At 38.1% G+C, this 14669-nt stretch overlaps 1 protein-coding gene across 1 annotated transcript in view; it reads left to right on the forward strand.

Moving 5' to 3' along the window:
• Positions 1-3463: 3463 nt before the first annotated feature.
• LOC127446772 (immunoglobulin superfamily member 3-like) overlaps positions 3464-14669 on the forward strand; it is a 200510-nt gene continuing 189304 nt past the window's right edge. The window contains exon 1 of the mRNA XM_051707964.1: positions 3464-4179. Coding sequence (XP_051563924.1) covers positions 4140-4179 — 40 coding nt within the window. The 5' untranslated portion in view covers positions 3464-4139. The remainder of the gene's footprint in view (positions 4180-14669) is intronic.

The raw sequence follows: 14669 nt of genomic DNA on the forward strand, positions 1-14669 counted from the left end.
ATTAAACAGATAGTCCTGCCCCTAACTCATGCCATTGGCTGAGTCAATGTTGTGTTGGGCTGGATGGGCTGCTCAAAACAAACTGAAAATTTTACAGCGCAATATAGACACAGTGTTTATAATTTTGTAGAAAATTAGCCTCTGAGTATTAGGCTGGAAGTATTTTAACACCGAAAAAGTTACACACTCCAGCTATAAGGGGTTCTTGCAGTACTTTTTCTGCATATTTCTACTGCCAGATAACTGTACCACTATTCTTCACAAAACATTGTCAGTTTTAGCACTTTTTTTATATCACTTATGCTGTTGTAAAACTTAGCCATCTTTCTCTGTTTTATAACAAATGACTGGCAGCAATTGTATCTCTGACCTTTAGGCTACAATAGATTTCAAATAATTTTGGAGAGCGTATCATTGTGGATGCAGAGGTAAAGTGCCTTTCTCATGGTTGCAATGGTTGTACCTGGAAAAGGACTACTGAAATCTGCAGGGAACTGCTGCACTCAGCTTTGCAACATACTGGGTTCCTGATTGTTAGTGCTTTTCCATCAGTGTTATGTGGCTAGAAATAAATATAACAGTGACTATTTTTAATGTGTAGAAATAAAGGTGTCTAACTGTCAGAGTAAATATGTTATGCCCATAGATTTCAGTGTCAAAAATATCACTTTGAACGGAATATCAGGTGGTACGTTAAAATAAACAAATTCAATATATCTTTTTCAAGAAGATTTACCTTGAGAAAATGGTACCCAAGGGACATAAAAGTAACCTTCTGTAAAATATATTATCCAGTATTAAAAAATGGAAATCTAAACAAAGGGTATGGTAAATTAACAATTTACATGTGCAAAATTGCATTACAAGATTAACAATTGTGGGGAGAATGGAGCACTGAAAATTTTCCCCACTTCCTGCTTTCTAACTCCCCTAAATACCACAATCATTTCTCATATTGCTTATTCATACTTTTTATCTGAAAAAGTAGGCTTCCTGAACAAAGTAGGCTTGAGGCTTAGCATACAACTAATGACTTTTGATAACAAATGCCTTATTTTGACAAAATATTATTTTTCAATCTAACCCTATGTTCTTCTCTAATGTGAAAAATGTAACTTTTATTGGGAGATGTACTGGCATCTAAAAGTCCTGCACCCCTGACACAATCGTTCAAACTTTAAGGTGTATTCCTCAAGAGGGCTGCATACGAAAGTCAGAAAAAAAATTATTTTAGAGAGGAAACATTTGTCCACAAAAAGTATGACTGATTAAATCTATTATTTTCAAGGATAGGATGTGAGATACCAATGGTAATCCACCCGTGTATTCTCCAGGAAATTATTTTTTAAATCTTACAAATGACTGAGCGCTAAGGAAAGTAACAGGTGCCACGTGGCGACACCGTTTAAGTGCCGCTTCAAAAGAGGTAAGACAATAATTTACACATTAATAATTACTCTAAGGACCTTTAAATGGTTGTTAAAATAAAACTAAAAACAAAAGATAAAGTTAAAAGTGTTTTCTGTGTGGTAAATTGCCCGAATGTTGGTTGTGACATTTCTGATTTTCTGGAAGTTAATCGGGACATGTCCCTATCATCCCTACCTAAATTTATGCCTATGGATTAGACCCCCAAACATTAAACATATCTTGAAATCAGACTTTTAAGATAATACTTAAGATAACACAAAGTGATAGTCCACCCAAAAATGAAAATTCTCTCATCATTTACTCACCCTCATGCAATCCCAGATGTGTATAACTTTCTTTCATCTACAGAACACAAAGAATTTTAGAAAAAATGTCTCAGCTCTGAAGGTCCATATAATACAAGTGATGGTGGCTAAAATATAAAGCATATAAAGACAGCATAACAGTAATCCATATAATTCCAGTGGTTAAATCCATGTCTCCAGAAGCAATATGATAGCTGCGGGTGAGAAACAGATCAATATTTAAGTGCTTTTTTACGATCAATCTCCACTTGCACTTTCACATTCTTCTTCTTTTGTTCTTGGCGATTCACATTCTTTGTGCATATCGCCACCTAATGGGCAGGGAGGAGAATTTAAAGTACTTAAAACCGAAGTATGTCACTTTGAGTTAAAATACTTTCTTCTATCCCAACTTAATATGCAGAGACAACTATAAGTAAGCCATTCAAAGGTTATTTTCTTGAAAACTGTAAACACTACCAATGGCAGGTGGGATGCATATTCAGAAAGCTGTTTTGAAAACAATGTTTATTTTTGCAATTCCATTCGGTGGTGCTAGTGTTACATACTTCAGCTTTAAATATTGATCTGTTTCTCACCCACACCTATCATATTGCTTCTGAAGATATGGATTTAAACACTGGAGTCGTATGGATTACTTTTATGCTGCCTTTGTGCTTTTTGGACCTTCAAAGTTCTGGTCACCATTCACTTGCATTGTATGGACCTACAGAGTTGAAATATTCTTTTAAAAATCTTTGTGTTCAGCAGAAGAAAGTCATGCACATCTGGGAAGGCTGAGTAAATGTTGAGAGAATTTTCATTTTTGGGTGAACTATCACTTTAAGTACTGAAATTGTATTTAATAAATGTACAAATTAAATAGTATTTAATTAGTCAACTAGTCTTCGTTGTTAATTTTCCATACATGTAGCACAAACTTAAATGCCTCTACAAAATTTAATGCAACAATATTTTCGTAGGGGAATAAGAAATATTACCCCGTGAGCAAGACACTTCACGACTCGGGAACTTCCTTCAAACTAGGGCGCAGCTGATACCTGGTAAATAGGAGTGGTTTAGATTCGAGTTCCGCCAGGGGGCGGGTTTATTTACCGGTAAATGGGAGGAGTGAGCGATACTTTTGAAAGTTGAAAAGCAGGAAATGAAATGTCAAATTTCACAAACACTACACTTTCTCCTTCGGTCACGTATGTAAACAATGTTATAATAACAACACGTGTTACAGGAATATCTGTTTACAAAGCTCGTTGCACGCTGCTTTTTATACAAAACAGTGGCGACACATGAAGCACGTACTCGCTTTACCATAAATATATGTCTTGTAACAATGCCCATGCAAAGTGTGCGCTTTTTAAAAGGGGTTATTTGAGGACATTGTCAAACATGCTGCATAGGTACGAAGTTGGGCAACGTTTAAAAGTATTTGGCACTTTAATTGGGACCATTATTGAAAATAACTACATTTATGCTACCAGTAACAATGTAAGCTGAATATTGTTTTTTTTTTTTTTTTTTTTTTTTTTTAACCAAACAGAGAGTAGCTGCGCCGTCGCTACTGACAACTGAATCCAGGCAACGGAGTGCTGATAGCAAAAGTGAGAAATACGCGATTTAGCCACAAGAAACTGATAACAGATTTATTTAGTCGGGACACTTTATCTATTGTGGTCCATTGTTAGATACCCCCTCCCCCCTCTGATATCCTCCGTCCATGAGATTGAAAGTAGAAATGGGCTGGACCGCCTTGTGTCTTCTTTGTGGTAGTCTGTGTCGTGTGTGACAGAGAAGAGCGGAAGGTGATCGCGGAGCGGCAGTATCACTGTACGCACTCTTCACGGAGAACGGACACCATATCTGCTTCATATCAGTCTGATGAGATACTGCATATCGAATAAGTATAATCGCGACCAAGGCCGGGTTTTTTTTTTTTTTTTTAGGAGAACTGGACAAACTGGTTAACACTACTGCTCCTCCTCCACCTCCTCCAGGCGTGGGCTGCTCGCACTCCAACGTGCTGGGAATCAAAAGCCGCACGACAGAGAGCTGCGATTCCCCTTGCCCAACGCTCAGCTCACAATATCGGATTCATTCGTGCAAACGGCGGATGTAATTTATCGGACGACATCAGCCAGAGGCTTTCTTTAATTGCACAAGCGTTCTTGGCTGGATATCACTCTTTTAACCGGGCTCGATACAGCTCACTCGGGAGAGATTGATTCATTCGGGAGTCGGTATACGCACTTTGACGAGGTCCGAACAGGTGTACGCGTTCACAACTCCATCCGGACTGATTGCAGAAGGTCGAGCTCTAAGAGCGGTTAAGAATTTCTAATTATCACATTTATTAGGCTACATCTGCGACATCTGGACTTAATCGCCTGTGCAGAGTAAAGGAGAACTATGGATATCAAATGGCTTACTATAGCCTTTGCGGTTTTTGGTAAGTTACATTTTTACCACGTATTTCATCATTCTGAGAGCCCGCACTGTTTAATTGGAGACCGAGGGATGACGATTTACATGGTGTTTTTACATGTATTGTCGGATTTCTCATTGCATGCACCGCGCTTTATAAATACACGTGTTGCAGTTTTTGTGTCATTTTGATTAATGGTCCTGATATTTGAGAGGATACAATGAAGCGTACACAGTAATAACCTAGTGATGCTCATTTCTGAAGCTCGATTTTCTCGGCTACGTAGAGACATCTCGCTCCCTATGTGTGTATGTAAGTTTAAAGCAATAGAAGTAGTATAGTATATGTACTGAAATATTAAAATATTAGTGTTTTGATGTGGTCAAGTGACAGCTGCACTTGTACACGCACAGTGATAAAACAAGAGTAAATTGACCTGAAATATTGACCTTTCTTTCTTCTGCAGAACACAAAGATTTTTAGTTGAATATCTCGGCTCTGTAGGTCCATACAATGCAAGTGAATGGTGACCAGAACCTCAAAAGCTCAGAAAAGGAGATAAAGTCAGCATAAAATAATCCATAATACTCCAGTGTTTTAATCAGTGTCTTCTGAAGCAATCCAGTTAGGTTTGGGTGAGAACAGACCAAAATACAACTATTTTTCTTTTCACTGTATATCTTGACGGCAGTCTCCTTTTTGAGCATGATTTCAAGCTAATAATCGAGCTGTAATCAAGCTTGAAGTCATTCTCACCAAGGAGACTGCTGATGTCAAGATTTATAGTGAAAAAGGAGGAGTTATATTTTGGTCCGTTCTCAGCCAAAACTAACTGGATCACTTCAGAAGACATGGATTAAACCAGTGGAGTTGAATGGATTACTTTAATGTTGACTCTCTCCTTTTTGGAGCTTTATAGTGCTGATCACCATTCACTTGCATTGCATGGATCTACAGAGCTGAGCTATTCTTCTAAAAAATCTTTGTTTATGTTCTGCAGAAGAAAGAAAGTCATACACATCTGGGATGGGGTGAGGGTAAGTAAATGATGAGAGAATTTTCATTTTTGTGTGAACTATCCCTTTAAAACTTTAATTCTGGCTGCATACCTCGGGCGAGATTTCTTACAGATTCTATGGCTGTAATTAAAAAATATCCCTTATCTGAGCATGCATCCATTTCCTTGTTTATTTTCTAAGTAACAGTCAGTGACTGAGTTGATCTTGACCAAAGCTGCATGCTGTGATCTCTTACTTTGACAAACATGAAGAAGCTGGCTCTCAGCATCTCTGGTCAGTTGGATTTGGTCTGGGGTTAATGTAGTTTTAGAGAGGCCAGCAGGAGATTAATGTTCTTTATATTGACTAAATAAAAATAAACATTGGACTCATTGATTGATGTGAGAACATGCGATTTCCCACTTAATCATCCCAAAATAACTTTTAAAGACATGGTATCTTGTTTAAAATTTGACCTGGTGCTTGAGGGCAGGAACTTGTCTAAATTTATGACATAAAAACACACCCACAGGCCAGAGTCAGACACAATCACACTCCTGTATTGAGACCTGTATGATGTCATAGGCTCTAGATTGTCAGTAGGTGATTCAGCGTTTGAGCGTGACTGACATTTGTGCAAGGGAACAAATTATCAGCCACATAACAAATGTGGGCTAGACAGATGTGTGATGTGATTCTGATGTGTCAATTTTAGGATCATAACTTCTTTCTATTGGTAATCAATCTATAGTCACGGCAGTACTTTCAACTGCTAGACAGCTGGAGCTCTGTCTGTGTATGTAAAGTTTTTGTGACACAGAAAGCATGTTTAGCTGTTGAACTAGGTTAATATAACATTGAGTTTGGACTCTCTCTTTGGATTAACCCCCGAGTCAGACTGTAGCCCCCCAATTCGTGCAGATCAGTTGAATCAGGAAAGACCAGGCTGTTATCTTTTGTTGTCTTTAATCAACACTATCTTTTTCATATGCAAAACACTTTCAAGCCGCTGTCGGTGCTCACTCGCAGTCTTTCCCCAAGCGCCAGTCACAGACAAAACCATTAAAATATGCATTTACATATTCTACCCACCCCTTGCTCTCTGCCTCCCTCCCTCCCTCCACCATTCACTTTCATGCCCTTCCTCTCCCTTACCATACAAACAAATACTGTCATACTCATTCAGACAAACTCTGCCTCTTAACAAACAACAGATGGCTATACCCTCCTGGACAAGAGGCATGTTAGTTCTGCAGGGAGGGGATTGGGTGAGAAAGGAGCATCGGTCACTGTTGGCTTTCATAGCATATAAAAGATTTGTCATCTGCTGCTGCATTTACCTTCTCTTCTGAAAATGCTCTCTGTTGGTTTGAATGCTAAATACTGCATTGCAAGCTTTTGGTTCTCTACAGGGTGGTTTGTTCATTTGATCACGAAGCGTACTTGCAGAAATGTATAAGTTGCAACATTTTTGGCCTTGGTGTGTTATTGAAGATGTTTGGGATGAAACCCATTCCCTAGGTCAAGTTTGATTACTGGACCTTAAGCTATAAGTTTCTATTAATTACATGCAAATTATTATACATTTTAAGTGGAGAACATCATTAAATCCTCACATATGGGTTTAAAAGTAGAGGAGCTTAAGGGTTTTCGAGGAAATTTGCATGAATCATGCATGAAACAGCTCATTTTCATATGCAAGGAAGCAGGTAAGGTGTGTGTATGAGTGAGAGAACAGAGACTTTTACAGATGGAGAAAATCTTGTTTCTCATGCTACCCCCCCCCCCCCCCCACCTGTGTTATTTTGTAAAACTGCGCACAAAACAGCAGGAGAAGCCATAACGACATTCCTCATTTACACAAGTTTATAGGCCCACAAACTGGTAAATGCAACCGTAAAAAGCTATTTTTTTGTGTCACTGTTGTATTTATAATTAGCTTTCCTCACTTGTGGGAAATAAATTTTTTATAGGACCTGATGCGAGCGCTTGCATTAAGGTGTTACACATCTTACACAGGTCTGCGTATATGACAGGCGTGTGTTAGATTAGTGATTTACAATGTTTGTCTTGTTGATTGTAATGTTTATGCGAAAAGTGTCCCCCCCTAAGCAATGTTATCCCATTGGCTCATGCTAATTTCATCCACTATTATGATGCAGCTGTTTGGAGGCCCACTGTAGTGGAGAAAAGCAGAAAGACAGAATGAAAGAAAGGGAAAAAGAGAGTGCTAGAGAGGAGAGATTATTTAAGGTGTTTGTCTGAAGCCTTTATTAGCCTCCCACTGATTCAGGCACATTAGCCAAGCTTAGCCTCTCTGCATGGAATTCACAAAAAACAATGCTCCCATTTCCCGACACTCACCAAGCTGGGCTTACTGTAAAAAGCCTCACTGAAGGGGTTTTGGCAATGATAGGAATACCAAGCAAATAAAAGGTGTTGTAAGTGTTTTCAGCTGGTTTTATTACGCGTACAGAGCAAATTAAAGGTGCTGTAAGCGATTAGCCATTTTGCTAAGTTCCGCTACATACCCTGTCTCCAAAACCCCGTCGCGAAAAGACACGTCAGATTATTCACAGGCAGGAGCAATTCTGATTAGCTAGTTTTCTGATTGGCAACAAAAGTGTGGGCTGCTTCCCTGACTCTTGTTTGTTTTTAATTTTTTTTTGTTTTTTTTTGCTGTTTACATAGCCTACTCTGTAAAAAGTGGTAACCTCCAATTGTTACCATGAGCTATTGAGCTATTTCTACCTGATCTAACCCTTAAAATTAGTTTTGTTAGGGTAACCTAATGTTTTAAGGTTGATTAAGTGATCGTTAAATAATATATCTGACTTAAATTAAACCAGTTAATTTTTATGGTACCAAGTGAAGCACATTTTTTCAGTGTAGGGTTGTTACAGGCAAAGGTGTTATTTCTCAGGACACCTATTTCAGCGATTATCTCCGGTAGTAGGGGCATTTTATGTATGGTATTTCCCCAAATATTGCTTACAGCACCTTATAAAACTCAATTAGTCATCATACATACAGCCACCAGATTATTTGTCATCAAAATCTAGCATTGTTTAGGTCCCACTTTTCCAAAGTAAAATTTGCAGTAGAAAAACAACGGTCATTTAATATTTCCCAACTGTTAATACATGCTAATCTTGCCAGTGTGAAATTAGTTTGTAATAAATCTGTGGTTTTGTCCCTCCATTGCTTTGGAAAGATTAGTTTGGTCAGAGAAGGCAGTACTTCTAAAGCCCTGCCATGATCAGAAACAATCAGAGTTTTATTGCCAAGTATGCTTACACATACAAGGAATTTTTCTTGGTGACAGAAGCTTCCAGTGCACAAATAATACAACAACAAGACAGAGATTATCATAAAAAAAAAAAAAAAAAATAGAATAAAAATCAAATAGAAACATAAGTATATATACACAATAACACAAAATATACATATAGTATGTACAAATACAAATCTGTTATATACAGTGAAAGGGAATGTAATGCAGAAGAGGTAGGATATGTTAAATAATATAATTGATTAGGCTGTGTATTGCATGTAATTATAATATAGTTTTAACTGTTCATGAGATGGATAGCCTGAGGGGAAAAAACTGTTCTTGTGCCTGGCGGTTCTGGTGCTCAGTGCTCTGTAGCGTCGGCTGGAAGGCAACAGTTCAAAAAGGTAGCGGGCTGGGTGAGTGGGGTCCAGAGTGATTTTACCAGCCCTTTTCCTAACTCTGGAAGTGTTCAGTTCTTGAAGGGATGGCAAAGGGCAACCAATAATCTCAACCTCCACTCAGCAGTCCAAACTGTCCTTTGTAGTCTTCTGATGTCCGATTTCGTAGCTGAAACAAACCAGACAGGCATTGATGTGCAGAGGACAGACTCAATGAATGCTGAGTAGAATTGGATTAGCAGCGCCTGTGGCAGGTTGAACTACTCAACTGGCAAAGGAAGTACAACCTCTGCTGGGCCTTTTTTGCAATGGAGTCAATGTTGGTCTCCCACTTCAGGTCCTGTGAGATGGTAGTGCCCAGGAACCTGAATGACTCCACTGCTGCCACAGCGTTGTTTAGAATGGTGATCAGGGTCAATGTTGGCGTGTTCCTCCTAAAGTCCACAATCATCTCCATTGTTTTGAGCGTGTTGAGCTCCAGATTGTTATGACTGCACTAGTGAGCCAGCCGTTCAACCTCCCTTCTGTATGTAGACTCATCATCATCTTGGATGAGGCCGATGACAGTAGTGTCATCTGCAAACTTCAGGAGCTTGACACAGGGGTCATTGGCAGTGCAGTTGTTGGTATACAGGGAAAGAGTAGTGGGGAGAGCACACATCCCGGGGGGGGGGGCACCACCAGTGCTGATCGTACATTTTCCCCAGTCTCACTAGCTGCTGCCTGTCTGTCAGAAAGCTAGTGATCCACTGACAGATAGACATGGGAACAGTGAGCTGGAATAATTTATTCCATAGGAGAGCTGGGATGAAGGTGTTGAAAGCCGAACTGAAGTCCACAGAAAGGATCCTTGCATATGTCCCTGGTCTGTCCAGATGTTGCAGGATATGATGCAATCCCATGTTGACTGCATCATCTACAGACCTGTTTGCTCTATAAGCAAGTTGAAGGGGATCTAGAAAGGGTCCAGTGATGTCCTTCAGGTGGGCCAACACCAGTCTCTCAAATGACTTCATGACCACAGATGACCGAGCAATGGGTCTGTAGTCATTAAGTCCTCTGATCTTAGGTTTCTTTGGGACAGGGATGAAAGTGGAGCATTTGATGCAGTGTAGTGCTGTCTACACCCAATGCTTTATTTCTTCACAATGGAGTTAAAAATCCAAGTAGTGTGTAAGACTCTTGTAGAACACACACAGACACACATGCAGACATATACACTGCACAAATACACATTGTGTGCTTATATGGATATGATCATTGCTTTCTTTCAGAAGAACCTATTTACACCTACAGAATTTAACACTCTGGTATCTCTCAGTTCATCGCTATGACTCTTCAGTCATCTGAATGTCTCTTATCCTACTCTGTTGTTACCCTGTTGGTATAATGTTTTTTTTCCTTTCAAAACCTAAGAATGTCATGGTAGTTGGAGGACTCTCAGCTGTCGGACTCCCAAATGACCTCTTGCTCCAGAATGCTGACTGTGCCTGTTGCAAATACATCCTGTGTATGTTCAGAATGGCCAGGGATGAGCCCAGAGCTACACGTGTTTGTATATTCATAACATCCATGTTCATTCTCCATGGTTCAGGAGATTATTAGTCACCGTGGAGATCAATCTTTATAAAAACTGTTAGTTCTCCTCTGTGAATACTGTATATATGAGCTGGAAATTCTGTGAGCATGATTTTATCCAGTAAGGGAGCTCAGATTGGATTAGAAATTAGGGCTGGGTATTGATACAGATTTCCTGATACAATTCCGATTCGATATTGATTCATATGGATATATTTCAGTTATAATGTCCGTTTTGCTTGCATATGAAAAACATTCTCTCCCAGCTAATGCTGTTAATTTAACAGGGAAACCTATAGGTATATTACGAAAATAGCCTATTCATTTTACAAATTATATTTTCGTCATTTTGGTCACATTTTAGCTTTTAAAGCACACAGAAATTTTCAGATCCGTGTATTCCATCAATAAATATGATATTATATTTCATATATTTTGTTACATGTTTATTGTTTAATACTTAGTTTATACTATTTACAAGTATTTGATTTGTAGAACACCTGTTAGAAATTGGTACTGTCTCTAAGAAAACCAGCAGTTCTGTAAAGAGCGCATATTGACGAGAGAGGACTCGAATGGCTTCTTTACCTCATCCGTGCTGTTCGTGATTAGAATTAAAAGAGACATTATTCAAGACACACATTACATGGAACGAGTCAGTTAGACTTTAACTCTCAACTCGCAGTGAAAGGTCTCAGTGCTGAACTTCATTACCAATATATTTAGCTAATCACAACATTTTTTGTCACATAGCACAAAATTTGGTCTCATGTAGAGAGTTGCGCTTATAGTAAAAGATCATTCTTGGGAGTTAAGAATCTAGATCGTTCGAACGAAAATTGATAGTTTTACCCAGTCCTATTAGAAATGTTTACACTCATCACGGCATAACATTGTATTCGTTAAGATAGGTGCGGCCAGGGATTAACTGTATCTGGTATTTGTACCAGAGAAACACTGTAATATCTGTGACTTTGTAATGGTCATCAATACATGACCCAAAAGAGTGCACTATCTCCTTTCAATTCCTAATGTTAGCCTGAAATTGTTGTAAAAAAATGTAAAGTAAATTGGTTAGATTGTCATTGATGATCTGTTTGGTATCTCTAATTCTGTCCCTACCATTATATTGCACCATAATTGGATTGTTGACCCAATTTTTATATAAAAATATGTATGCAGCTGGGGGGTGGGTGGGACTTCTCAGACATAACCTAGTCTATATAATCTCAGTTTACCCCTGTATTATGCCTGGACTTTAGAGTTTACAGTGTTGTTAAAAAGGTATAAATATTCTAAACCTAAAGTAAGGATTTAATCTATCATGATTATGACAGCCCAGATTTGTTTTTTTATTTAGGATCTGCAACTTCATAGAAGACTGTTGTTCAGAATTATCTAGAAAATTGATGGATTACTTTTAAAAAAAATTTTTTTTATTTACTTTATGGCATTTGATTGATAGGATTGTGCAGTGATGGCAGGAATTGATGGAGGGAAGAAGTGGGAACTAAATCACAAGCTGGACTCGAACTTGTGCCAGTCTGTGGGTGTGTGTTAGCTGCTAAGCCACAGCTCTGACATTGTTAACTTTACTTTTAGTCTTTAAATGATGTCTTGATGTACTCCTTTGGCCTATTTAAAAAGTTATCAATGTGAATAGTAAATTCAAATGCTCAATCTGATACTTTGTTATCACCTGTTTGCAATCACTTGAATGTGTTAACATTAATACCGCGCCTGATGACCATTTTGATCTCGCAGTGGATTTGACCGCTCATGCATGCATCCACGTGACAGCATTTACTGCTATGTGAAAACACTCTTCTTTTGATCGCTTCTCAGGTCCTCCAGTCAAGCAGTGTCCATGACTAGACAATCGGCACTGTTTTGGAGTAAAAGGAGTAACGGAGCATGCGTTCAAATAAGCGTTTGAGCATTTGAAAACAGCTGTGTGTCAGACAGGGTGTGAGTACTGAATTGAATCGATACTTGGTAGTACAGGTACTACAGAAACACTGGTATCTTTAAATCTTTTTTTATTTTAGTATCCGTACCAAACTGTTACTGGTGATTTTGAACTCCCTACTTGTATCTGGGGGTGCTGTCATTAGTAAAAGGTCTAGAAGGCATTTAGTGTGAGTGTGTCTTGATCTCTTTCTAATCGTCCATCTTCATCAGGTCTCCTACTGGGAGACAGTATTGGCACAAATCTTTGTGCGGGATTGTACTTTGAATCACCAGTGTTTGTGGGTCTTTTCTTGGGTTCTTTGAAGGGCTGAGTATCGATACAGATTTCCCGATTATGTTCGATTCCGATTCACAAGCTCATGATTCGATGTCGATATAGATTCATGTGGGTAAATTTCAGTTAAAATGTCCCTTTTGCTTACATATGAAATAAATCTTCTCCCAGCTTATTCTCTGAATTATACAGGGAACCTTCTAACTAGGTACAATGTGAAAATATTAAATGTACTAATTATATTTTATAATTATATAAAAGGTTTTTCACTATTTTGGTCAAATTTAGCTTTTTAAAAATGAACAAATCAATGTATTAATAAATATAATATTATATTGCATATATTATATTTGTTACATTTGTATTGTTTAATTGCATATTTGTGTACTATTTACAGGAATTTACATTGATTTGAACATATGCTAAATACCGGTACTGTTTCTTTAAGGGAATCCTGCATTTCTGTAAACAGCGACTGTAAATGAGCACGTTTTAACGAGAGACTTGGATGGTTTTATCTCATCTGTGCTATGCCTGATTATAATTAAATGTTTCTTTTTTGTTGTTTATGATCAACAACTGACTGTAGAGAACAGAAAGGGTATAAAAAGAGACATTATTCAGTGGCAAAACGTCTTTAGACACACACGGAACAACTTTTACTCTCAACAGGCAGTGAGGCTGAATACTCTATACAACACAATTAATTCACTGTTAATTAAAATCTAAACATTTACATTTTTAGTTGCATAGCGCAAAATTTGGTTGCAAATGCGAGCGATTTCCTCATTGTAGTGGAGGGCTGCGCATAGAGTAAAAGATTGATTTATGATTTAAGAATCGGAAAAATCTATGTTTTTACCCACCCCTAGTTCTTTGTAGTTTATTTTTGGTCCTTCCTTTGGTGTGTATTTGTGTGTGCAGGTAGGTGTGTGCTTGCCTGAAGTGGCTCCGATTAGATCTAAACCAAATGGAAACATGCAGCGGGGGGTTGGAGTTGATAAGCTCATTTCTGCCCCCCTTGGCTGTAACACAAGATCTCGGCAGTTGGCTCTGATCCATGCCTGGTACCTGCCTCTGGCTGTTACACATATCGAGCACATGGAAGACAAGGCCTCCTCTCATGATCTAACCATGAAACTCTTCCCTGAAATCTCCCTTTTCTGCATGATAGAATTCAAGCACTTAGCTTTCAATGGTGGCATGACTTCTTTAAATGTTTCTTTGAGAAGGACATCTATTCCCCCCCCCCCCCACCCCCAAAACAGCTGAGCATACACACCAGTGTATGCCCCCATACACCCACGCCCTTGCAAAAAAACATTTCCACCCACAGAGGACATTTAGACAATTTGGTGTCTGCTATATTTAAAAACATTAATATCTTCTGATGTAGCACGAGTGTTCCTGCATCTCTAAATATCAGGCATTAGGACTGGGAGATGTATTGAATATTTATAATATATTTGGGATGATTTTGCTGGGAATGTAAAACTAAAGCAACATCATGAATATCGTAATGATTTTAATGTGCTATTGAATATTGATTTGGCAATTAAGTTTCTTGAAGAGCATGTCATTAGACTCCTTTTGCAATTTGTCTCGTGACTTGCGAGTATGAGAGTGTTATGAATATGTTTTAATAGTATCTATCATTTAAACTTCACTTGCAAAAATGGCATTAGAGTTGCTAAGATACATTTATGTGAATCAGTTCAAACTGTCCATTTCAATGAAACAATTAAAAACGTACTGAAAGAATTTTTCTGAAATGTTCACGAAAAGTCCCTGCATGACTTTTTTTCATGTATTAAAATGTTTTATTAAAAATGGATGTTAATATTGCTGTTTAATGTTAAATTCATGCATTAAATGAAAATTATTAAATTAATGATTCTTTTTCAAAAAAAAAAAAAACTGTTACTTTAAAATCCAGTAACAGAAACACTCACGTTGTTTATGTTATACCCCAGTGAAGTGAAGTGAACGTTCTCTTGGTCACTAGCCCATTATTAAAGAGC

The sequence above is a fragment of the Myxocyprinus asiaticus genome, chromosome 10, assembly GCF_019703515.2.
Source record: "Myxocyprinus asiaticus isolate MX2 ecotype Aquarium Trade chromosome 10, UBuf_Myxa_2, whole genome shotgun sequence".
In the NCBI taxonomy this organism is placed as follows: Eukaryota; Metazoa; Chordata; class Actinopteri; order Cypriniformes; family Catostomidae; genus Myxocyprinus; species Myxocyprinus asiaticus.